At 39.8% G+C, this 27795-nt stretch overlaps 2 protein-coding genes across 3 annotated transcripts; one reads left to right on the top strand and one right to left on the bottom strand.

Moving 5' to 3' along the window:
* On the top strand, window positions 1-8382 carry lrif1 (ligand dependent nuclear receptor interacting factor 1). The gene is made up of 3 exons (XM_084366758.1): window positions 1-957; window positions 3998-5759; window positions 6760-8382. The coding sequence occupies exons 1-3, from the start codon at window positions 941-943 to the stop codon at window positions 7594-7596; spliced, it is 2616 nt and encodes an 871-aa protein (XP_084222884.1). The 5' UTR covers window positions 1-940; the 3' UTR covers window positions 7597-8382.
* A 5620-nt stretch (window positions 8383-14002) lies between these two features.
* renbp (renin binding protein) lies at window positions 14003-26810 on the bottom strand. 2 transcript variants are annotated; one of them, XR_014623602.1, is made up of 12 exons: window positions 26715-26810; window positions 25202-25308; window positions 24966-25041; window positions 24789-24864; window positions 22936-23117; window positions 20785-21012; window positions 18538-18619; window positions 18222-18397; window positions 17952-18083; window positions 16714-16801; window positions 15600-15755; window positions 14003-15289 (listed from the first exon to the last, which is right to left on the bottom strand). XR_014623602.1 is itself a non-coding variant. In XM_084367422.1 (11 exons), the coding sequence occupies exons 2-11, from the start codon at window positions 25300-25302 to the stop codon at window positions 15673-15675; spliced, it is 1224 nt and encodes a 407-aa protein (XP_084223548.1). In that variant the 5' UTR covers window positions 25303-25308; window positions 26715-26809; the 3' UTR covers window positions 14003-15672. The 2 variants fall into 2 exon arrangements, 1 of the variants encoding a protein (XP_084223548.1); XM_084367422.1 differs by having other exon boundaries at window positions 14003-15755; window positions 26715-26809.
* Between the last annotated feature and the right edge of the window lie 985 nt (window positions 26811-27795).

The following is a 27795-nucleotide window of genomic DNA, read 5'->3' as shown; positions in this document are numbered from 1 at the left end:
GCTTTAGCTTTAGCGCCCGGCTACTCTAAAATAGAGTAGACTAGAACAGACTTTCCAGTTTTATTGGACATTATGACAGTGAAACAAGTCAATTCGCGGGGGTTGTGAGGCAAAAAAACCATTATCCACCATTTTACAGACGCTTCTTTTACCGTGTTAGCTTATGGGAAAAAAATCTTTCTGGGGCCCAGTGCATCACGTGACGATGTAATTACAGGGTCTGGCCACTACGAAAACTGGCCTCAAAACCTGGCGCTCTTCCCGGAGGCCTGCCAAAGGACCGCACAAATATTTCACAGAGCGGAAGAGCGGAACCGGAACCTGTTAGAGCGGATGTCAGTAGAAAAAAATGTTCAAAAGCTGCCGTGTTTTGGTAACACTACTCTACGTGTTACTTATTGCGTTAGGTGGAAAAGACATCCGCAAAAACACAGGGTGATTATATTTAATCTAAACAAGAGTATTTGCTTATAAACCACGGCTTGACAGCGAAACGTAACATCAAAACAAAGCTGAAATGATTTGCTGCATTGAATACAACCCATGTAACAGACCGGAAGTTTGTTGTAACAGATGCGACGCATGAACGGAAGCCGAGAAGTGAAGCTCAGAAGAAACAATGTGGAGTGAAGATTTTGTTTAGTATAACGCTTATGAAAACGGTGGTTTGCCCTGTCGATGATTGACCATGGCGAGGCAGCGTCCCCTTGTACGTTAAGGGCGAAAACAACGACAAAATAACTAGCGTAACGTTACATTCAGATACCAGTAACTTCATGGCCATTGCTTCAATGTAAACATAGATAACGTTAGCATGCTCCAGGATTGATTCTGTACCCTGTTTCGTCAAAGTTGATGTTTTCGCTACTGTAAACGACCGGCTGTAGACATTTACAAGTTTCACGTGATTTCATGAGCGAAGTGTCCAGCAGTTAAAGAAATGGATGCAGTTCACAGGTACGTTACAGTTACTCGGAATTAAAATACATCTGACAAATGTCATAATGTTAATCGAAAATTGAATGAATGTTAAGCAATTGGGAAACCTGTAGAGAGATAGTGCTGGTGTTATTCCTGGTCCAAATTCAGTTGTTTTATGTTCTGTGGTTTAAAAACTGACGGGAGTCAGGCCAGCATCACGAATAAGGGTATAAAAACATTTATATTTGAAACTTAATTTGAAACTTAATTTTTAATTAAAATCATGGATCATAATTTTTTAAAAAAGGTCCTATTATCGTGGCAACTAGTGTAATACCAATAGTTACTATACATTTTGATAAAAATACATACAGTACTTCTGACAATAACGTCTGATCATAATTGATATGATTAGCTGCTGCTTCTAGTACTGCTACTACTACTGCTGCTGCTGCTGCTACTACTACTACTACAGTCTTTATATTACTACTACTACTACTACTACAGTCTTTATACTACTACTACTACTACTACCACAGTCTTTATGCTACTGCTACTACTACAGTCTTTATACTACTACTACTACTACTACTACTACAGTCTTTATACTACTACTACTACTACTACTACTACCACAGTCTTTATGCTACTGCTACTACTACAGTCTTTATACTACTACTACTACTACTACAGTCTTTATACTACTACTACTACTACTACCACAGTCTTTATGCTACTGCTACTACTACAGTCTTTATACTACTACTACTACTACTACTACTACAGTCTTCATACTACTACTACTGCTGCTACTACTACTACTACAGTCTTTATACTACTACTACTGCTGCTACTACTACTACTACTACTACTACTACTACAGTCTTTATACTACTACTACTGCTGCTACTACTACTACAGTCATTACACTATTGCTACTACTACAGTCTCTATACTACTAGTACTACTACTACTACTACTTCAGTCTTAATAGTACTACTACTGCTGCTACTACTACTACAGTCTTTACACTATTGCTACTACTACTACTACAGTCTCTATACTACTAGTACTACTACTACTACTACTTCAGTCTTAATAGTACTACTACTACTGCAACCACTACTACTACTACTGCTACAGTCTTTATACTACTACTACAGTCTTTATACTATTGCTACTACTACTGCTACTACAGTCTTTATACTACTAGTACTACTACTACAGTCTTTAAACTGCTGCTACTACTACTACAGTCTTTATACTACTACTACTACTACTACTACTACAGTCTTCATACTACTACTACAGTCTTCATACTACTACTACTACTACTACAACTACAGTCTTTATACTACTACTACTGCTGCTACTACTACTACAGTCTTTACACTATTGCTACTACTACTACAGTCTCTATACTACTAGTACTACTACTACTAGTACTACTTCAGTCTTAATACTACTACTGCTACTACTACTACTACTACTACTACTGCTACAGTCTTTATACTACTACTACAGTCTTTATACTATTGCTACTACTACAGTCTTTATACTACTAGTAATACTACTACTACTACTGCAGTCTTTATACTACTACTACTGCTACTACTACTACTACTGCTACAGTGTTTATACTACTACTACTACTACTACTACTACTACATTCTTTATACTACTGCTACTACTACTACTACTACCACAGTCTTTATACTACTATTACTACTACTAAAGTCTTTATACTACTACTACTACTACTACTACTAATACTACTACTTCTGCTACTACAGTCTTTATACTACTACTACTACAGTCTTATAATACTACTACTACGACTACTACTACAGTCTTTATACTACTACTACTACAGTCTTATAATACTACTACTACGACTACTACTACTACAGTCTTATAATACTACTACTACGACTACTACTACAGTCTTTATACTACTACTACTACAGTCTTTATACTACTACTACTACTGCCACTACAGTCTTTATACTACTGCTACTACAGTCTTTATACTACTACTACTACAGTCTTTATAATACTACTACTACAGTCTTTATACTACTACTACTACTACTACTACAGTCTTTATAATACTACTACTACTACTACTACTGCTACTACAGTCTTTATACTACTACTACTACTACTACTACTACTACTTCAGTCTTTATACTACTACTACTGCTACAGCCATTGCTTAACTACTGCTACTGTTATTACAGCTTGTACAAGAACTGTCTTAAACTTGTTTGGTGGAGATATGCAGTATTACTATTAGGAGTAGTGCAGCCCTATTTTAGAAGCTCAGCTAACTTTGATTACACCTACTGCTACGTGGCAGAGTGAATAAAGCACATGTTTTGTGAAGCCGTGGTCATTTTCCACCTTTTTCACCTCAGGATAATGTTCCTGTGTATTTACTGACTTCACATATGCGTACACCTGTTTGACTGTATGATTGATTAGCTGTAGTTTCGTCTGCTGCTCGGTGGCAGAATGCGTAAAACACATGGCTCATGATCACGAGGTCAGGGGTTTGAATCTTCATCTTCTTACTTTCAGAAAAAATTCCAATGTAGTTCAAACCTTCACACATGCATACACATGGTTGATTATGCTGGAAAGGTTTTCCATAAGGAAACTGTGTAATGGCATTTTTCCATGTACGACTGCTAGCCTGGCTCTACAAGGTTTGACTCGACGTGGCAGGGATTTGCATTTCCACCACAACTGGGCAACCTGCTTGAAGATGTGTCTTTAACTAATGATGCGCTTGTCTTGAGCCCTGCAGTACCATCGATGAATTACTGTTAACCAAGTGACTAATCGATTTTGAATTGAGAATCGCTTTGAGTCAAAAATTGATTCTGAACCAAATCGGACACCTAAGAATTAGAATCGAATCGAATCAGTAAACTTTATTGTCTAAAATGACATCAATCCACCAAAACGGTAAACTTCAATGGGAAATCAATAATTATAAATTACCCCTAAAATTGTAACATGTCTTTACTTTTAGTGACTAACGTGTCTGTGCTCTGTTGTTTTTCTTTCTCAGTGGGACCGGTGTCTTCTACCAGGCAATACCTGCTATTGGAGCTGATGGAAAGAACATCATGAAGCTGATTCCTGTACAAATGGTCAATGGACATTTTTTCCGAACTCAAATAAGCAAACCCAAAACCAGTCCTACACCACAGAAAGCCATAACCATAAGTATTCCCTCATCTCCTGTTCAGGTGGTTAGAAAGGCAGTTTTGAATCCTTCTGCCACTCAGCAAGTTGTCAGAAAGCAGGTTTCCCTCGTGAATGCTTTGCCTAATCAAGTATGTTTGGATCCTAGTAATTCAATAAACAAGCATTCCCTGCAGCAACAGACTGTGAAATTAATGGCCAAAGTACTTCAAATGGCATCACCTGCAACTGCAAACTGTGAGACGTCAGGAAAACTTCCAGGTCAGCACTCAGTGACGGTGCAATCTCCAGCACTCCCCAGAGGCCAGTGCCTTCAGATTCCCCCTTGTGCAGAAAGAAAAATCAGAAAAATCCCAACATCGGGCATTAAGAAACAGATTTTTATTTCATCCGCCGGCTCCTCTCCAGGTTCAAGCGTACCCAGTGTGGTCTCCATGTCACCCATCACAACTGTGAATCAAGGTGTTTCTGCATGTCACTCACTCAGTCTGCTTTCCAAGACATCAAATAAAACTTCATGCGGATCCCCCTCAAAAGGATCAAAAAAACATTTAAAATTGATTCCAGCTGTTTCACAAAGGCCCAACAGCCCCATAAAGTGGATGGTTGAAGAAGAGGAAAGCTCAACGGCTCCAACTCTCAATCCTCTTCATTCTCCTTCTGTTACTTCAGAGATTCTTTCGGCTGTGGCAGAGAGAGAAAAAGCTAGTAAGCAACACCATGATGTCGGTACAAAACCATTTTCTCAGTTGAGTCGGGGAAAATGTGCAGTACAAGAAAAGGTCAGTACAAAACCATTTTCTCAGTTGAGTCAGGGAAAATGTGCAGTACAAGAAGAGATCAGTACAAAACCATTTTCTCAGTTGAATCAGGGAAAATGTGCAGTACAAGAAGAGATCAGTACAAAACCATTTTCTCAGTTGAATCAGGGAAAATGTGCAGTACAGGAAAAGGTTACATTCATGTGCAATGGGAAGGTGTTTTTTGTAGTCAAAAAGGACAGCCTACCAGCTGAAGTGGGAAAAGGTGAATTACCAGCCGCAGTAACAAAGAGTTATGAATTCAACAAAATGGAGGTACCATCATCCCAACCATCACTGGAGTCAGCTGCAACTGAAACAAGACAGCACCTCAGTATTATCATCCCAGATGAGTCAGATGAGGTGATTGACCTTTGTGATGATGACCAAGGTGACTCGTCCCAACGAGCAGCAGTCACCCATTGGGACGAAGACAATGTAATATTTGTGTCATATATCCCACCCAAATCTGAGTCTGGGTCAGCACAGGATTTGATACTAAAGGAAACAGACCAGATGGGCACACACAGCTCAAGCAGTGTGACAGAGCAAAAGTGCCTGGATGGTCCAACAGGCAGTGATGGCAGAGATGAAATCTGTGCTCTTGGAGGAAGGAAACCTGTCAATAATTTGACACATGTTTGTGGTTCAGCAGTGGTGAACATGCATGATAATGAAGACTCAAACATCAACTGTCAGCAGAGCATCGCCACCCAACAGTTGGAGAGCATGGATGTAGAAACCGAAAGTCCAGCAGACCCCAGCCCCTCTGATGGCAGCAGCAGAGTATGCTCTCTAATAAAGAAGGACACTCACAAAATTGAGGTGAGGGCGTCATTTGTTACTTTTGACTACTCTGTAGTGTTTTCAAGCAGGGAATTGTGTAACAACAGGACACTAAGATATTCTAACACATTTAACTGCACAGTTACTGTGGAGCAGTATCCAGCACGTCATCACACAAGATTGTTAGACCGCTACATGCTAACTTTTATCATTTCAACAGGTAAAAATCTGGCATCACAAATATAGTCACATTAAACTTCCATTAGGGCTGCATAATTAATCTTCATTTAAAGAAGCTGCCATTTATTGATACAGGTCAAATGTGTGTCAGTGCTGCAGAGGTGCCCTGGGTACAAATCTTCTCCAGATCAGGGTTCACGTTAGCACACAGTAACACAGTACAAGCTTGGAACACATTACAAACAACCACAAAATGCTGACATTTAGCTCAGTGGGCCAAGCTTCAAAAATGTATAACATGACATAAAATGTATTTGGAGCACAGCTATAGGATTTTGCAAGGTACCATGAATTTAATAGTCGTTTCAACATGAATTTTTCCAAGAAAATCCATGACATGAACTGGGTGGCCCTAGGTGAGTTGGTATGGAATGACCCTGCTAGAGTGGTGTTTTTTGTGTTCAGCTGAATTAAGGCATGCAATTCTGAGAAATGTGACAACAAAGAAGATTTACCCTGAAGGATAGTTTACAATAAATTGCTCTTAAAAGCAGCTACTTACATTCTTGACACCTGAGCTCCCATGTTAAAACTGACTTCACCAGTTCAGCATTTTATTCCACTGTAACAGCACAGCCTTCAAGGCCTACTGTTTATTTGCCAATGGGGTCAATAGACAAATTTTAGCGGGTGTACCCCTGTTAAAAAAAACCTGTGTAGACCCGCAAATGTTGGTGGAAAAGCGTTACTAGTGAGTGTAGTCCTCTCATAAGCAATGTGTGTTTTAGCAGGCTGTGGACTGGTAGTCTTGTTTATCTATTGTTTGTATTTTAAATAGTGTTGTTTCTTCTACTTGCAGAGCTCTATGTATCATGCAACAAGTTCGACATCTTCACCGGCACCAAAATCCTGTCAACTGGCCGACCATACGTTGAGACAGATGTTTAGGATAACAGCCGATGTGAAAATCTGCCTGCAGAGGATTGATGAGGCCTCAAATGGGTTCATCTGGACAGTGGAGGATCATCATGACCCAATGAGAGGGCTGAAAGAGAAAGAACCTTCTTTACAGAACCTTAACAGTCCTCAAGACACTGACAGCGACAGCAGTCTCATCAATGTCAAACAAGGGAAACTACTGAACACAAAACCTCTCTCTGCCTTTAAGTACCATTCAGATCAAAGTTCACTCAGGGGCACATCATGTGATGTTGAAGCTGAGCCAGTGATTGGCTATGTGGAACCCATAGATGAGGACATCCTCAGCACAGAGGAAAATGACATTCTGAATTCGCAGGACTGTGTGGATCTGAATACAAACACGAGGAGGGTGGGAAGAACAAGAAAGCGTACATTTTGCCCATGTTGCATCCCTGGTACTGAAGTTCCTGCAATGAAGTCCAGTCCAAAGTCAGTAGAGACAGAGAACTGGTCATGTAAGACAGAGCAGATGAGTAAAAAAGGTGGAAGAACAAAGGCTGTGAGAAAAGCTTTTAAAACATCTGGAGGAATCAGCTTTTTAACAGCCAAGAACAGGCAGAACAGTAAGATGTGTGAGGGTCCAGCCAGTGACAGTTTATCCACAATGTCCATGGACTCTGATGAACTAAGCCAACATGAACAGATCAAAAGACTCAAAGAGCTTCTGAGAGAGAAAGAAGCAGCGTTAGAACTGATGAGAAACAGCATGAGTTGAGATTACAAATATTTCAAACTCAACGATTCTAACAAATTTAGTTAGAAAGTGAATTTGCTTTAGTATATATCATGACATGCACTTGAAAATTCTGAATAACTTTAAAGTGGATATTGAGTTAAGATTAATATGTCACACATATTGATCCTGAATTCAAGAGTGAACTTTCCTTACCTTAGTTAATTGGCGGTCTCGCCCCTACTGTGGTTTTAAAGACGAGAGGAGATAACGAGGAGATTTGACTGATGTGATTGTCTGAAAATGGGGATTAGCAAGAGAAAAAAATAGAGTTTTTTATTATGATGTGACATGCTGAGTGGGGATTAAGACATTGTGGAAATATTGTAAAAGCATTTAATCTGAGATTTTTAATTAGTCACTCAAAAGCACTTCTGTTTTATTTTTGTGAAAATGTTATTCCTGAGGAGTTATTAAATTATTTGTCTATTTCAGTCATGTTTGTTACTACTAATTCAATACGTATATTTTATTTGGGCACTAAAATCCCCTGGTTAAAATGAATAATTTGAACACATATTTTGTGAGCTGTAGACAGCAAAACTGAGTGTATAGTGTTTGGATGGGGTTCTATTATTACTTGCTATGTTTTTAGTAACATAGCATTGATGTTGTTGGGTCGATCACTCAGTTGAGAAAATGTTCCACAAAAACAAGATATCTCAAAAATGACTGGCTACATTTTCTGGCTGTGGGTGTTCAACGTCTGGGGATGGACACTAATGTTTTCACCATGACCATTCATATAAAAGCAACATTTCCACTGTTCACCATTTGAAGTGAAAGCTTTTTCTTTCTATGTTGTTCACTGTTGGATGCTGTTGGCTGATGGTGGTTTACTTTCCCTGTAAGTTAGTTGCAGTGATATGCTTTTGCTTTGGTCTAACCTTGCCCATAATTCACAACTTTTCTCAGTTCATTTGATATATTTTTACAAAAAATTCATGTCAAAGCTTCTAATAAATTCACGGGACCTTGCAAAATCCTAAAGCTGTAATCCTTTAAGTTATATAGTTGAAGTTTTGGCCTTTGGAGCTTGGATATATGTATCACTTTGTTGCAACCACTCTACACTTTAGTTCAGGTTCTTTAGTCCTCCATATATATGTATATATATGTGTGTGTGTGTATATATATATATATATATATATATATATATATATATATATATATATACACACACACACAGACACACACACACACACACACACACACACACACATGTATACATGTATATATATGTATACATGTATACATGTATATATATGTATACATGTATATGTATGTATACATGTATATGTATGTATACATGTATATGTATGTATACATGTATACATATGTATACATGTATACATGTATATATATGTATACATGTATTTATATGTATATATGTATACATGTATATATATGTATACATGTATATGTATGTATACATGTATATGTATGTATACATGTATATATATGTATACATGCATACGTATATATCCATCTGGCCATGGTGTAGTTACTTCTCAGTTCACACTTGCTTGTACTACCAAATCCACAAGGTGGCGCTTCAACACCTTGAGACAATGGTTACTGTGAACATTTCAGAAGTACGTTTACAATTTTGTTCTCAGAAAAATGCAAACTCAGTGGAGGATCCCCAGTTTCTATAGAGAGCAATTAAAGGTTTTGTTAGGAATACAATATTTCCTTTTCCTCTCATCTTAATCGAACAAAGTTGGATGAAGTAAAGAAACTCATGAATGATTTGCAAAAGCTCAAAACACGAACAGCAGAAGGGTGTATTATCTGATGATATGAAAAAGGAAATCAACTCAGTTGTGGTAAATCCTAACAACTTATTAAAAACGAGCTGAATGGCAAATCCACAGAACCAGAAGGTTCAACACCAAGTCGTTTACTTGCTCTGGGTTTACAAAAATGTGAAAAATATTCTAACATCATGTCTATTTGTTCAGAGCAGAGGGTACTCACTGCTCCTAAGGAAATAAATACAGAATTCAAATCATTTTATTCTGAACTGTACAGATCTGAAATCAAACGTCCATCCTTTTTACAAGATTTACAACTCTCCACTCTCACTCAAGAGGATCAGAAGGAAGTTTCTAGCGGAATCAATCATGCTGAGTTAAGTGAGAAATGCTTTAGCTGGTATGAAAAAAGGCAAATCCGCGGGCTGGGATGGGATCACCTCAGAGTTATATCTCACCTTTTGGGGTGAGCTGGGACAACACTTTTAGCCATGGTTCATATGTCTATTTAGGAGGGTGCTTTCTTCAAATATGCAAATTCTTCAAACTTCAAACTTTTTGTGGAAGTGCAGAAACCTTTGGTCGTGTCTTGGCCCTCCTGTTTAGAACCCCATAAAACAAAATGAATTCATTGCGATCAGACGAGGTTTATGAAAACGTGGCTTGCATCATACAACATTCCACATTTACTCCATGTAATTCATACAGCCAAAGATATAGCTTCTCCATGTGTTGTGTTGAGCCTTGATGCTGAAAAGGCCTTTGATAGGCTAGAGTGGGAATGCTTATGGGAGGTTTTGCAACATTTTCAGGTCGGTTCCAGCTTCATTAAACTAATTCAGTTGTTATATTAGAACCAATCAGCTATGATAAACACCAATGGCATTTGTAACAGCCAAGATCACGCTATCATGTTCTTGCCAACAGGTCTGTCCATGAAGACCTTTCCTATTTGCCTTATCATTAGAGCCCCTCGCTCAGGCTATTCGTCTACACCCATCTATCGGCCCCCATCACCTTTACCACCTCAGTGCCTCATGTATTAGACTCTTTTGAAGACTTTGGCTCTCTGTCCAGCTATAAAATTAACTGGATAAAATCAGCATTATCTCCATTAGACTCAGTACTGGATCTTATTCTGTTGCTCCAACATATCCGAGTTGTCAAGCTGTTTAAATATTTGGGCCTGGATGTTTTTCCCTCATTAGTTAGTATGGCTGATAAAAACTTTCAATGCATCTATAATAAAATTTAGTTGGATCTTGATAGATGGTCTTATCTGCCAAAATCTCTGCAAGCTTGTGTGTCAATTGTTAAAATACAATTAACAACACTACCACGGGTACATTTCATCTAATCTATGTTACCTCTACCACGACAACAGACTACTGGGACAAAATTCAGTCTTTGGTATCTAAATGTATTTGGGGGGGTAAAAGACCACGTCTAAAGCTAACAACCCTCCAGCGTCCGTAAAGAGATGGTGGTGTCTCAGTCCCTAATTTCAGACATTATTTTTGGTCTGAGACCATTGGCAGATTGGCTTTATCCTGACTCTGTTACCTGTTGGAAACCAATAGAGACTAATTTAGCATATCCACATAGACTGTAAGATCCAATTTACTCTGTGGTCCCTTTAAAACTGAAGCTGAACTACAGCTTGGCCCTGTACAGAGTTTTCTTTCGTCATTTTGTTGAGAAGGAATCTAAAATCACATGCAAATTATATTTAACAAGCCCAATTTTTTTAAGTATTGTCTTCTCATTGGGGGGATTCCATTCTCATGCCCAGCCTGGAGTGTAAATGGTGTCCACACTTGTGCCAACATGTACAATGAGAATGGACCCTGTACCTTTAGTGATTTGAGACTGTCTTACAGTTTATCAAGCTCACCTGCAACTGCAGTCGACCAGTCGCTTACTACTCATCCTGGAATATAAAAGCCCAAAGAGAGGTCTGGTTTCTCAACTATAATCACTCCTCCTGACTACATCTTAAAGCTCTCTCCATTGTACATGTATGGTCTAAAGAACTGCTGCATTATACTGGAGAGGATTCACTGGACTAGGACAATATATGGACTTTGATAGTCCTTGCTTCTTAAAACCCAGATCATCAACAGATCCATTTCAACTGTATTCATAGGGCATACCCCACTCCAAGGAAAGGCTATCTCATCAAACAGTTATCATCTCCTAACTGCACCTTGTGCCCAGATGGACTTAAAGGGACTTTAATGCACATGTACTGGGAATGCAAGGATGTAAAGCTTTTCTGAAAGAGGTTTGTGCTGGTCTGTGCTATGCTCTCCCATCGTGCCACTCTTACCCGATACCTTAAAGCTAGGAGCTCCACATAAAGTCACAAAAGCTCATCGGATTATTACATATGCTGACATAATCAACGTGGAGTTATCAGTGGCAAAAATACACGGGTTATGGTTATGGTTAGTATGGTTTTGTTGTATTTCATATTGTTATTGTCTCAAAGTTTCAATAAAAAGTTGATGTCTTTCCTCAAAGTAGTTTGGTCCACTGCCTATCATCCTGCATCTTCACACACATTAGCTGTGCTGAGCTGAGCACAAAAAACACTTTTTTTTAAGGTTTTGCCTTAAAATAGGAACTTGTTTTGGGTCGCCACAAACATGGCAGCAGATGGCCCAACATGGCTAGAAAGTGTGTGTGAGGATTCCTCAGAAATATCCAGTTGTGTGTCAGGTTTAAGAATGTTAAAACATAGTCTGTTTGCCAGCCTATATGGCTCCATTGTGAACCCGGAAATGTTGAGTACACCAAAGTTTTATGTTAGAAATGGACAGTATGGGTCCCCAGCATTAAGAAACTGCCAGATGCTAACTAGCATATGTTGGGCAATTTGCGTAATTAGCATTATTACCATTAATTAGCATAATCGCCTCTATGGGCAATATATTTCAGCAACTGCTTGGCCGATTTGGACAATATTGGAGTGGTTTTGGGGGTTATTGAGGATGCTGAATCCATTTTTGACAATTCCAAAATTCAAAATGGCATTTTAAACCAAAGGTGGCCATATTTCAACTCCTGGTGGGCCGTTTTTGATGAATTTTGAGTCGATTTTTAGGTTATTTATATGCTTAATACATAGGACCTGCATTTCAGAATCAAGAGAGCACAATGTCATTGGTGTGAATGTTGAGACGTAATATTTCCTCAAATTTCTTCAGTTCTGCTCACGTTTTTTGGCTGCGTAACTTTGTGTCATTGCTGTTGTGGTTACTGCGTCAGGCGGAATACTGGCTGGATGGAAAGACGGACAAAACAGAGCTTGTTATATTTGGATCATATCATCTCAATGCAAGTAAGTTGATCAAATAGAGGAAGATAACCATGATTAACACAGATTAAGTTCTGTCCAATGACCATTATTTCTTCTAATCCCGGTCTGTTGGCTGCCCAGCAGGCACAACCAGGGCAGCTGGTGCAGCTGTAGCTCAGGAGGTAGAGCAGGTTGTCTAGTAATTGGAAGGTTGCTGGTTTGTTCCCGAGCTCCCCCAACTGCATGTCGAAGTGTCCTTGAGCAAGATACTGAATCCCAAATTGCTCTTGATGAGCAGTTGGCGCCTTGAATGGCAGCCCATCTAGTTTCTACAAAATTTTTAAACAGTGATTCACATGAGTCTCTAACCAGTCTCTAAGTTCCTCTTTAATGCATGAATATATTATAACATATGCAGTATATTAACTGACTTAATTAGATGTCTTTGTATCTAGATAAATGAACATTAATGATAAAGCATTAAAAGAAATGTTTGCCCAAATCATTATCTACTAAACCCCTTGCTGATTGAAAGTCAGGTGAAGATTCATGGTCCACAAAACATTTCTGGAACCAAACAGCAAGACGGCGTTGCAGCATTCTCCTAAACAACTGAAGTATCTGGGGACTTGTTTTAAAATGTGAAAAAGCTGCAGAAAAAAACATACATCTTATTGGCGTACTCTGGACAAGCCCTGAAATCCCAAATTAATTAGAACAGCTGTTATTTTCACCCTTTTTTAAGAGGACATCTTTATCGTAGATGCTAAGCTAGAAGTGTTAGTGTGCACCGTCTGAAGTAGGTGCACAAGCTTGACAGTGTGTCAAAGATGTAAATAACATTTCTGCAAATCAGCTTGAAATCAGTAACACAATGTGTATGGAGCCATTTTATGTTTTTTTTTTTTTCAGCTGTTTCTTCTTTTTCTTACATTTGCTGGACCAACTTCCTAAGATTTGCAAATATTCTGAATATCAGCTCATGCATATGCACATCTTTGTTTTCAGCAGCAGCAGCCAGCTGTTTTCAGTGAGCTGTGATCATCCCACTGCACATCACAGTACATTACTTGCTTTGCACCAAACAGCAGTAAGACACAGTCTGAGACAAGGTGGTGAACATGGTGGAGCATTTATCAGCTAAAGAGACAGATACTTTAATCAGGAGTTGGTGGAGACCAGGTGAACATTAAAATCAAATAACTGTGGCTCCATGTCAGTAGGTAAGTAAGCTGTATCAGCTTTACCTCAGGTAAAGTGTCAAGAGTGGGATGTTTGGACTGTTGGAAAGTTCTGTGCTAAAAGCAGCAAAAAGACATTTTAGGAGGACTGGCTTCACAAAAAGTCTTTTAATCATCCATCATTACTGAAACTTCAGTGTCACTGGCTAATTACAATAGATGACAATTTCCATACATCATATTTTCCATTTAATCATCAGCTGTAATATCTTATTATACAATTCATTTACTGGCCAGCACGTCTACAGATGCCACACGTCATTAGCAATAAGATACTGCAGCTTTAGAGAAGTAATTTGTAAAATATGGCCAGAATTTGACTCTGACCAGGGCTATGACTTCAGGGACAAGAAGACATGGCAGGCAGGGACAGGAGAGGCATGAAGCGGTAAAGGACAGAGAGGGAGTCGGGCATCAGCAGCGGCTGAAAACAGCGAATATATATTTTCACATCTTACTCTGTGAATTAAGGATTCATTTCAACCAAACCAGATGTGACTGTGGAAAGACACACCGGGACTGTGTTGGTAAGTTTACTTTGTTTACACTGAGTATGAATGTCTTACAATGAGTTAACGAGGCAATTCATTTGGTGGCAGAGAGAAACTTGATTTCAGATGATGTATGGTTGGACTTTTCTATTCAGTAAGAAAAGTAGATGTAAGAGTTTTTCTTTTCTTTCAGTTTGTGAGTTTATTTTGTTCATTTACTACACTGACTGCAAAGAGAACTTGTGAAATGTAACAGACTGGCATATAGTAACTCCCAGCTGAAATTTTGGGGGCTATCAAACCTTCACCTCTTGTGGTTCAAAGTGATATTACAGTACAGGAAAGGCTGGGGCTAGCTGGTTAGCATGCTAACTTCCATACACATCTCAATCTACTGCTACACAGTACACAGATGTCTGACATAACGTCAACACTGTTGTTTCTTCACACTCTGTTGATGATGTTAGTTCATTTTTTTTGTTTTTAACTAAAATTCTGGCCATATCTTACAAATTTCCCTTTTAACTGTTCTCCACCATACATTGTGGATCAACAATATGTTAGTATAGCAATTTGTATAGAAAAAATACACATGTAGCAGAGTTGTTTCATTAGCTGAATTAACTGGAATGACTAGAAAATAAAGATGCTCTTTTAAACGTCTGGCTCAAAAGTCCAGTGTGCATGTAGAAGGCACATATTGATATAAAACAGGAGTGTATTGGTGTAAATGTTTTTTCGTCTGTACGAGGAGGCAGGGACAGAGCCTCAGTGGTTAACAATGTTGGCTCACAACGTGCGAGGTCCTGGGTCAGAGCTCGATCCAGGATGCTGAGCGGGTTTTGTGTGGAGGTTGTTGGTCCTTCCCAGGTCTGCATGGGCTTCCTTTCACCATCAAAAGACATGAAGCCAGGTCAAGCAGGAATGATATATTTCTATATCCTATAGATATCAGCCAGAGTGTAAAGTGCATGATGCAGGACTGTCATATTAGCTATCCTGGATCATTGTCTCCCGTAATTTGGATATTTCAGTCAATGAGCAACTCATAAAATCTATCTGTCTCTCTGTATATCTATCCATCCATCTATCTAATTTCATGAGGTGTTCAGTGACTGCATGTATGTGATGAGATGACAAAAGATAACTTTACAGTAGTTCCTATTCAAGAATTAGTGTGTTTTTGCTTTATAACCTGATTTTTGTGGTTTGATTTGGTACACGGAGCGAAAAAAATCAGATTCAGTCCCATTATTATAACATTGATGTCAGATTGCTGAGTCCTTGGTTGCCAGCAGATCATCCAGAATACGCTCACACATGTACAGGCAGCGAGGCACATGGAAGAACCCTGAAGACAAAAAGAGAAACAATTATCTCACCATCAAGGCAAAGCAGGAAACTGCCTTGTGATCCACAGGCTCCAGGTTCACTGTGAGGCAATTAGTTTGCGGTTATTTGTTTGGTAACACTGTATACAACTAAACAACTAAACCACTAAACCACTAACACCACTAAGCCACTACAAGCACAGGATAAACTGAAATGTTAAAGATGAACTCCACCATTTCGATCCATCAGTGAATAAGGTTGTATAACGCCTTCAGTGTCTAGGGAGCTGTGTGAAGTCTGATACATGTTCTTGAGTGATGTCACTTGAGTCAGCGTCTGTTTGTTCTGAAGACTCCGAGTTTGAAAATGAAAACAGAAGAAGGGAGCTTGCCAGACCTCTGTAGCTGCTCCTCATCGCCTGTGAGGATCAGGGCTGCAGGCTACATTAGCATAATACACCACAATCTGTGACCAGACTCTACAGATACTTTCTGTATGTTTTCCCACATGCAGTAGAACTGTGTACATTTTCCTCCTTCATAATTAATTTGTTTACTTCTTTGTTCGTTTGAAAAGTACTGCCTCTGAGCTTCACCAAAGTTAATTACATTTGAATTATTTAATTCAAATTTAATTGAGGTTAATTGTGGTCCCTGTGCAGGAGACAAGGATAACATCTGTTAAAAACACAACACAACACTGATGTGCACGCATCTCAGCTGGTCATTCTAGTTGTCCTCCCATTATCCAAGCGCAGATATATGAACCATTTAATGGTCATTAATGAAGATTCATGCTTTCTACTTCTACAAGGACATGACGTCTCTGTACCCTGCTGTAGTTGGTCAAATGCAGCTAAAACTACAGTGCCCATCTGTTTTATGCTAACCTGTGTTCCACCAGACATTTTATTGAAGTGATTTGGCTTTTCTGTTGCTCTGGCATCTTGCAATTATCCAACTCAATTATGTTCTTACCTTTAAAGGGACCACCTTTTAGATCCAGAGCCACTCTCCCCTCTTGTGTCAAATAGCCAAACCACTCACCACTCGTAGCATCAGGAAACTGCAGAGTCAGGCACATGTACAGTATATATTAGACCTACACTGCACTGCAATATACAGATGTATTTATTTTGAATAAAAAGGCAACAATAAGCAAGCTTCAAACGTTCCATCCCCTTGAGTCATCCACATAAAGTATATGTAAGTGATCTTTATATGTTATGTATAGTGAGTAGATGGAACATGTTGTGTCTGTACCCTCTCTGGAGTATCTGGTATCATTCATCAAAAATGTGTGTATGGATCAAAATACAGTCATTTTCTACATTTGTTGACAGTGGATCAGTTTGAAATATGTCACGGAGTGGTTTTACATGGTCGGTGGAAGTAATGGAACAAGAAGGAGCTGTTAGAGGAAACTCCAACTTCTCAGTGAGGTAACTAACTCTTCTGCCATCATCCGGCCGGTCAACTCTCCTTCCTCCGTACATGTGAAAAGTGATATCTGATGCCTTCTACCAAGTGGCAACCTGCAAGCCGAAATGAAGCCAACGTGCAAGTACCAAAACTGCAGTCCACTTGAGGCTGGCTCCAAAAGAGCCCATGTTAAAATGGCTAACTATATAGCAGAAATTAACATGTTACAGCTGGTACAAAAAACATTTCTTTTCTCTATAGCTAATTTCCCCACTCATGACAACTGTATGGGGGGTGAGTTTTTATACAACACACTCATTTAAATTATATTAAGGCTTTAAGTTATACATAATTGAGGGTGTGGCTGTATTAGGTGACAGCTAGCTGTGAGCTGCTGCTCAGCTTCACCTCAGCTAATTGATCTTGACCTCTCAGCCGTGTTTCATCCTGGTGCAGGATGAGTCATCAACAATTTTTTTATCGCTTTCCGGGAAATTACAAACTCTAAAATACCATTAAGAATACCCACAAAACTTTTCAGCTATTGTTGGGCCTGATACTGGCGTATAGGTGAGAGATGGAGCGAGACAAATGTGATAAAAACACTTACATATTGATTTTGACTTCATTGGAACTCTCAGAAAAACACATGGGATTGATACCCATCTGAACATCTCACTCTCACAAAGAAAGAGAATGTGTCTCTCCCTAATATGTTGAACAGTACCTTCAAATAAGAATGAAAAATGTCAGTTGTCCTACTGTGCCTGGTCAGCCCTGCAGTGTAAACTCACATGGCTAAAGATGTATTCATAAACTTGAGAGAATCTTTCCAGCAGCTCTGGCCTCTTGGTTTGACTGTAGGCCATCAGGAAGGCGATGAGAGCCTCACAGTGAGGCCACCACAGCTTCATACTCCACTCCAACTGGTCAAATACACAAACAGGGTCAGACAGCTTAATTTAATCCGTGGTATCAAATGTGATCAACCAATGTGCAAACAATATCTACCATGACAAGCAAAATGCAACAGCATCCACTACCTCCAGGAATGATTGATTCACCTGTGTGGGGCAGTGACCATCCACATCAAGGAAGTAGAACAGACCACCATGCTCTTTATCCCAGCCGTACTGATAAGGGAGCTCCACAAACTTGTCGATGGCAGTCCTCTGGAGCTCCTCATCGCCCCACTCTGCACTGAACTGAAGCAGGAACCAGCCTGCTTCCAGGGCATGGCCTGAGTCAGCACGGGTAAGCATGTGTGGAAGATCCAAGGAAAATGGAAAATGTTGAGGTCGGCAACAAAGAACAGGAAAGAAGCTCAACCCTAGCTTCCTCATGCACTCACTGTGCTTGCTATTATGTGGCAGTGTTTACCTGGGTTCTGCAGCCGGCCCAGGCAGCCTGGCAGCTCTCTCCCCTCTGGTGACACGTTCTCTAGAATAGCTGTGCCGTTTCTCTGTATCAGATCACAGGAGGAAAAATTAGGAAGTTTTACCTTCAGGATGTTAAACACTAATTGGACAATCATCTAGTTGTCTGTTGCAGAGATATGAAAATCCCATTCAAAATAAAAAAAATACACCAGTTTTTGTAACAAAACAGTTCACAGGGTTCAGCACCTCAGCTGTGATATCTCTCCCTCTCGCTTTCTTTTCTTAAGTTTTTTCTTTTCCTTTTAGGTCTCTCCAAACGGGTCTCATGGCTGCAGGCCAGGAGTGTCAAGGCCCTTTGACACGCCTCAAAATGCTTTTGATGCGTGTTCGGCCATTTAAAACAATATGTTGGCTTCAAAACGCGCATGTCAGATGCTTTCAGTGTGTTTGGCCCTATAGTCACACATGTGCAAGTGACAAGCAGGTCTGAATTTTTAACGGTCAAGTCTTAAGCGAATCCCAAGTTAGAATGAGAATCAAGCAAGTCAAGTCGAGTCTCTGCTATAAGTCAAGCAAGAGGAGTCAAGTCATTGCTAAGGCTGAACGAGTCACAAGTCATACCAACTTTTAATGATCGACCCCAGTTTCCACATTTAAATCAGTTAATAGACAGTGGTCAGGAAAAGCTAAGTTTTATTTTCATTAATGAAAACTGTTGCAGCCTGCCTTTAAATCTCATCATCATTTACTCCATCACATGTACTTGAGTTACTTTTTTTGGGTAAATTGTACTTTTTGGAGTAGTTTTAATGCAGCGTACTCTTACTCTTACTTAAGTAGATTTTTTTTTACTTTTACTCTGTTACATTTGGAAACAATGGCGCTACTTTTATTTGTCACTTTATGCATTCCTGCACATTCCATTAAGAGGCAGGTGGTCAGCTGGTCCCAGGTCTGCTGGTGCTCTGTTATCAATCCTACCACAGTCAAGCCTCCACACGACTCCGTTCAAAGCAGCAGGAGGATGGCTTTCAAATCGCACTAACTGCTTATATTTACTTTCATTAACAGCGCGCAGCACAGCAGACTACAGTGAAGTCAGTAGGAAATCAGAGAACCCATCGCTCACAGAGAGCTGAGTGCATCTGTTGTGGTAATAAGTTTGATAACACTGTATACACACAGTATATCATGTCTCAGAACTACTGCTCCTGTTCCTGCTGTCTACCCTCATGTAAATATTCAAGCTAATGGTGTGTGAGCACCCAGTGTCATGCATTTAACTTGTCATGCTTATTGATGTAATCTGATCAGAAGAGACAATAAGTAGACCCAAATTATTCACATGAAAAACACAACTGTTTCTTTTCATGTGAACATTACTGATATAATGTTTAACCTTCAGGTCTAAGTGAAAAAGTGAACACAACTGTATTAAAATATACAATAATAAAACATCACAGGCACAGCATCATCTCCTAATTCACCTAAATAAGTCATTTAAGCACTTCTGTAGTCTTATTGTCTTCATGTGATTGGACGGACCTGGATATGGGAGGCTCACACCTGACTGTGGCAGAACTGAGACCTCTGCACTGGAGTGACCTGTGGAAACTCTATATTTACTTTTTGACATAACAGACAGGGTCTATTATACACAAGAATTGCTGATTTATTTGCTAAATCATAATATAAAACAGGAGACAACAACTAAAGAATGTATCAAGAAACTTTATTTATAATAGTGTTTAATAATGTAATATTTTGTGCCAACAAGTTAGCTAGAATGCCAATAGGTTAGCTAAAAAGACACACTTGCGTACCTTTCTTTGTGGGTTTTTGGAATAAAGTGATGCTTGTGTCACTGATTTTTGAGCCTTGCATACTGTTGTTCTTTTCCTGTTACCATCATTGAGAACATAATCCTTGAATCCAAGTTTCATTATTTTTGGACTGGCCCCCTTGTACATTGGCAACAGCCATTCTGCCAGGTTTGTGCATATTGCACTGGAAATCATCCATTCGTGTTTAAAAAACATTAACATTCTTAAAGTCAAATCCTTTCGAGTCATCTGTTTCAAAGTCAAGTTGGGTCTTTTTTCAATGTTAGTCAAGAACGTGGCAGACTCGAGTCTGTCTTGGGTCAAGTCATTGGACTTAAGTCCCCCAGCTCAGCCACACACTAACTGAACTGAATCTCTTTACTTCATGAAGCGTAGGAACAAAGAAACTGTCTATGTGTCCATACCTGGATGTGCTGTAGAATCTGCTGTACACACCAGTTGCCCAGCTCTCTGTACTTCTGAACCACCTCCTGCCCACGGCCTTCCACTAGCTGTTGCACTAGACACAACAGCATCATGGGAACTGCCATGCTGTTGATAGGAATGTCTCCAGGAAGCTGGGGCCGGCCCAGGCCTGATGAGTCCTCCTGAACCCAGTAGATTAGCTGCTCCATCATCTTTTCAGCCTCCAGCTAGCAACACAAGAAAGAAGACAGAAGCCTGTCAGAGCAGAATCTGAAATCTTGTTTCTCTCAAGCATGTTCAGACATGTTTACTTAGAAATGCAGCCTTTTGTGTACTGAACCTCAGGTAAGCTAAATCACTGGTGAACTGCATGTCCAGAGAACACACAACACAGCTAGAAATGCAACACAAAAGCTGTTACCTCCATAATAATTCACACTGTGCCTCAAAGACACTTATTATTATTATGTATTTTCAAGAAACAACATCAACATCTCTCTAGAATAAACTTCCATTTTAAATACATTTATTTTTACAATCAATCTCATGTTTTTTAGTCTTTTCTGGCCACACTGGAATGAACACAAACATCTGTTCTGTTTATCCACACTAAGTCAATAACTTTCACATGGATTGCTACAGGATTCTGTAGAACTATTTACAGTCCCAAGAGAATGAGAATGAGAATTTGAGACTTTGATTATCTCCTGAAAATTCCCAACACTAACATGCTAGCTTGACAGCAATGAGTACTAACCATATAGCCATGTTCGTTGTTCACGTTCATTATGATAATGTTCAGTGTTTCTTATGTGTGAGACATGAGATAAAGCTAGTTGGATATGGTTAGCGATGGTGATGATGCGCTGTGCTCACAGCCACAACCCCTGAGCCTGTCATTCAGCAGCTAACTCAGTAGCACAAAACCCAAAGAACAGAGCCACAGTGGCAGTAACACACTCGGCTGAAGAGAGGGGCTTGGATACTTAAAATTAAAATTTTGCTTGCTTTAGTTTCTAAAATCTTATCAACCCCGACTTTAAATCTAGACTCCTACGGCTCACATCTGTGTGGGCTATGCAGAGTGGACGGGCAGAGTGTCCGCAGGGAGGGCTGCCTGACCTATATACATCCAGCCTGTCCGCTTTCTGTAACCCAGAGACACTCCAGCAGTGAAAAGCGGCTCTGGAGGAGAAGTATAATCCAAAAAGAGGAGCAGCAGCCGGCCAGTCTGGAGAGACTACAACAGCCAAAGAGTGCACTGTGTTTATTGGGAAATTACAGGTTATAATCCTGTTAGAAGCACTGCCGCTAAGCACCGGAGCAGCCTGAAAATGTCATTCGGCCAAACAGTCCAAAGACAGTTGCTGTGGTCTGTGTCACTGCTATGTGTAGTTACATTCCTGTGGAGGTGCACGTCATGCTACAGTGTAGGCTACGGTGTAAGGCATGCACCCACACAGAGGCTATGATTAAACGCAGAAGCACCAGTGGTGTGTGAATTAACATCACAATAAGCGTTTCACAAAAATTGGGTCCAGAGATTCATAGTGCCAAGCATATTGGCACCATATTTTAAAATGGTCTACTACTTTATGACCGAAGACCCGCAAATCGAATGATATTCCCTCAGCTGTACATTGTGTTTAATGCTCAGTAGCAAATGAAAAAACTTGTTAGATGAAAAAGCATTGAGATAACATTTAAAAAATCTAATTGTAGATTGAACACAAGTACAAAACGTACATGCGAATATTCTGAATTTGCTATTCATATACATTTTGATAAACCCTCAAATAAAGTAACTGTGCCTACGTCATATCAGTGTAGTCCTTAACAACGAGTAATAGAAATACAAAGTGTGACGTCCCATGGTGTCAGCTGTTACATTATTTTGCCACAGTTGTTGCAAAAAAAATGGGGAAGGAGTTTCACCACAGCTTGATGAATTTCAACATCCTGTTCATGTACTATCAGCAGAAAAGTAGCACAAATCCAGCACATATAACATCTACAGTGTGTCAAAACACAGTGGTCCAAGTTTAAAACCGCCTCTCTGAGACAGGACTATTGTGTCTTTCAGTCTATTATTAACCTCAACTACTACAGAGAGGTCTGTAAATGAAAATGGTTAAATAATGGCTTTGTACCTGCATATCCTTGTCACCGGTGACTCTGCTCAGCTCATCCATGGCCAGGATGTAGAAACACTCACTGAATATAGTCCTCTGAACTTTAACTGCTTTACCATCTCTTGTTAAGCAGAAGGCACACTTCCACTGGCCACTGCTGGCACCGGGGACACGAGCAAACTTCCTCAGGAATCCCCCTCCTCCAAGATACAAACAGAAGAATAAAACATTAGTTATGATGAGACACATTTCATGAGCCAATAGTATAAAGCCCTTCTCAGACATGCATACATAACATTTCTGGCTTCATCTGTTGAAGTACTTGTCAGTCAGACATAAACGTAGCATGTGAATGTTTGCTACAGCTCTTTTTTCAGACATAGCAGGACCGTTACAGAAAGACTCACAATGGTGGCACAGTTTTGCTGCTGGAGAACAGCGGTCAGTTGGTTTATAATGATATGAAGAACACAGTGTTTTCTGTTTTGTCACAAGCCGTCCCTGTGAAGGATTTTAAAAAATACAATGCCGACGTGGTTTTCATACACACAATATGAAATTTCTGCCCCTAGAGGACACATCAGATTCTCCTCTGATCCGGAGCTGTTTACCAACAGGAAGAGAGCGCAGGGATGAACATTTACATTGCTGTAAACATTTTGGATAATGTTAGTTAGTGTAGAATTTAACAACATTTATAACAAAGGTCTAGTTGTTTTTAGACATTATAATGCAGCAATGTATTATGTCATCAAGTTCTAAATAGTTGAATTTTTCTTATTATGTGAAGAATATTTAACTCCAAATGTTTGTATGTTCATGTTATGAATTCAATGAACAGAAGCCATGCTTGTGTGTGGGCATATCCCACTGTTTTTACACTTTTATTTTAAAACCTTTTACAATTTTCCAAGCTAAAAGCATGCCTGTTTTTCTTAGTTGTAATAGTAAGTGAAATCTTGCAGATCCCATGTTTGAACCCGAAAGTGACAACATGTTGTGCACTTTACTGTGGCTGCCTGTGATTACTGTGCCTGGTGATCAGCAGAAAGTACAAAGCAAACACTATCATGGCTCATTAATCTCAGCCTACTCAGCCATTAAACTCAGCCTACAAAAGAACACCATGCTGCACCATCTGTTACACAGATTTAACTGTGGATGTGTTAATCTTTAATATTGCACAAACATATGCTAAGCTCCAGCTCGACTTCTGAACATCCAGACTTTTAAGGCAAAAATCAAAGGGTCCAGAAATCAGATGCGAAGATCTCATTTGTCTCTAATTTGCACTCTGTGTTCTGCTTAAGTTTAAATGCACTATTTTAAGTTACAAATGTTATTCTGTGAATTCTGAATTCTGTGTAAATTCTGATGACTGGATTGGAAAATGAGAAGTTTCTTCTGAGAAGAAAGACAGAGCTAGAGCCCAGGCTCTCACTGCTGTAATCTTTAACATATCAAATAATATGAAAGTGCTGGAATGAATTTACAGTAATGAATTTGTTATATTCTTCCAGAGGCTCACCGGTACTGAGGTTAAAGATGATCTAGGTTAATAAGAAATAAAGGGATCATCCTCTGGGGAGCGTGAGTTCACAAAATAACTTTAACCAACCAAAACAGCTCGAGGGATCGCAATGTCGGCTGGTCTGCCTCTTTGGTCCAGACTGAAACTATCTGCACTTCTATTAAACGGCTTCCTGCAAAATTTGGTACAAACATCTATGGTTTTCAGACGAACCACTGTGGGCGAAAGCAACTAGACATTGTCATACTGTGTAGCTTTTGTGGAATCCAAACAGTACTTGGTAGTGAACTTGGACCTGCTCAGAGTCTGCAGCACAATCAAGCTTCACAATCATACACACCAGCTTTTGCTGCTTCAAGGATTTCAGGCTTATGGAAGCGATCCATGGTTCGGTACAGGCGACAATACATCCACACCTGTGACAGAAACAGTCAGAATACTCACATCACAGATGAGGAGCACATTTCATGCAGTGGGTTATATGTTTTACACAGCCAGTATCACTTCAGAGACTTACCTGTCGACCCTGCAGCCAGACGTACTTCAGCTCATCATAAATCTTCCCATCCTTCCCAATACAAGTGAAAAAACCTCTGAAACAAGAAGCAGAGATTCAAGTTCATGACACAGATCCAGATGACATGCACACTACAGTTTGACTTGGTGCTTGGTGCATAAGTTGATAGTACAACTTAAAAACACATGAGCAGACAATACTTTCATTTCAAAAGCATTTGGGTGTAACTACAGTACCCGTGCACATCGTCATGAGAGTATTTGAGCCAGAAGTCCACGACATTGTCCAGTTCTGTGCGAAGACGCTCTCGACACTCTTCCAGCTTCACCACAGACATTTCTCCCTTCAACAGGAATGTGAAAGTCAGTTTGGAATAAAAGGTGTGTTGATGATATTCCCTTGTTTCCTTTTGCCAAGAATACACCTTACTGAACATGAATTCAGATTTTTAGTCAAGTGTAGTAACTTTGGCATATGATTTACAACAAAAGCACAGAAGATCTCTAGAACCAGCACAGTTTCAAGGTAGACACCCACGATAAGTGTCACCAGTTCAGTACTCGACACAATGTGAGATATGTTCACAATCTCCCTTTTTGTTCCTTCAGTTATGGCATTGAATGACGGCTGGTGTTTTTCAGGTCATTATGATGTCACAGTGATTCTGACCTTTGACGAGATCGGTACAGAGTAGTGCTGCATGATACTGAAAAAACAATGCACGGTCAAGCTCATGCACCCACTACAGACGTGCTGCAGCTACTGTGAAGATTTCAGCTTTAAAAAGGGAGTTAATGGGGTCTTTTCAAATCAATGTGGCTTCCAGAGCTGTATGGAGCCATTTTATGTTGGATTTTGGGATTGACTGATTGATTGACTGATTGATTGATTTTGACATGTTTAATGTCCCCAGCTACTTCAGTTGTTTAGGAGAATGCTACAGTGCTGTTTTGCTGTGAAGCTCCAGAAATGTTTCTGGAGTACGAATCTTCACCTGACTGTGCATCGACACAGGGGTGAACTTTAATTTAACAGTGAACTGTTCCTTTAAATACATTTCAGTTACATTACACCACTACATGTATTCAACAACTGTAGTTACTAGTCACTGTGTAGGTTAATACATTCATTAATACACACAACAGGTGATCGGTGATCGGTGATAGAGTTACATATTGTTGCAGATTACATGATTAGAGGACATGAAGGTTAAAGTAGCTTTAGCCTCGACCAGCTACATTAAAATGCTGCTTACACATAATGCACAATGAACAATCATTTATTACAGCCTATATTAAAATAACATTCTGCATCACCTGTATTCTTCATACTGGCCAATATTTACATATTAATACTTGTGTAGCCTACATGTACATGTTAATGCAGGATCACAGCAGTATGTGGAGGTCTATCGGCCTGTTTCAGTGACAGGGATGTTCTGTTTAACTTCATTTGGAGGAATGAACGCACACAGCGAAAAGTTATCTAGATCTGAAGCTTCCTGCATGTTCCGCCATCAAAATCAGCAGTCAGGTCAGAAAGCTGTTGGTTTGTAAACGACAGTCCAACACTGGGTCTGATCCCTGGTGCTCGGTCTTGATGACAATCGAGAGAAACGACCTCCCAGCTGTGCGCCGTCACGCTGCACGGTGTCGCGTCGGGTTTTGTATACTAGTTGATAATGTTTCTCATGCAGGCTCACTGACAGTTAATGTCCCGCCTTGGCATTAATAAGAGGACAGAGCTTACCTTCGGTCCGGACACTGGTCGCTGTGCAGCAGTGTGTGTGTGTGTGTGTGTGTGTGTGAGCGGTCATATGACCACACAGCTGAGGCTGCAGGAGGAAGTGGAGGAGGATCACATGGAGCACGGACTGATCCTACTGAAGGAAGTGAAGCAGAGATCACAGCGTGCACGGGACTTTTCTATCCACTGGTTTGTTTTGTTCAGTGAGAACAGTGTGCACAGAATCCAGACAACAGGAAGCACAAGCCAAATAAATGTTGCCTACACCAGCGACATAAGGAAAATCTACAATACATCAAAATAAAGGAAAAACCTCAGGTACAGTACAGGTACATGCAGTACAGGTACATGCAGTAGTATGCGTACTGAGAAATGGTTTTAAAAAAGTTTAATAACCACATTAAAATCCTTATAATGGCAGCTATACTGTCGCCCCCATTAACATTTCCAGAATCTGTGAATGTGAAAACATTTTCATATCACAAGTTTAAAGGACAAGTTCACCCAAAAATGTAAATTCAGTCAGTATTTTCACACTCCTGTGCAGATGGACAGTCGGGTTAAGGACCTTCACAGCAGAACACCGTTGCAGCAGTCTCATAAACACCTGAAGCAGATGGACACTTAAACTATATAAACGTATTGATATTTTCCTGACTTACATCACTGTTAAAGCTGAAACCCTCACTGTAGCTGCTAAGCTAAAAATGTTAGCACAGCTCTTGTCTGAAGTACAGTATGTGCAGCAAGTGGATGTAAATATTGTCTTGTCAATCAATCAATCAATCAATCAATCAATCAATGTTTTCTTTTTTTTCATTTTAAAACAAGTCTCCATCAGCTGTTTAGAAGAATGCTGCAAAGCTGTTTTGCTGTGACGCTCCAGAAAAGTTTTGTGGACCATGAAACTTCACCAGACGTTCAGTCAGCACAAGGGTGAGGAGATCATGACTGAATTGTCAGTTTCAGGTGGACGTACCCTTTAATGGACACAATATGTCTCCTACTTCACTGTTACGTCCATTCTCAGTGTATGTGCACTGGAGGCTTCAAGTTTCCATACCACACTTGTGTATGCTGAATA

Source organism: Pagrus pagrus (assembly GCF_965226575.1).
Source record: "Pagrus pagrus genome assembly, chromosome: 11".
NCBI lineage: Eukaryota > Metazoa > Chordata > Actinopteri > Spariformes > Sparidae > Pagrus > Pagrus pagrus.
Note: the sequence above shows the minus strand (reverse complement) of the source record. Positions and strands in the feature narration are given on the sequence as shown.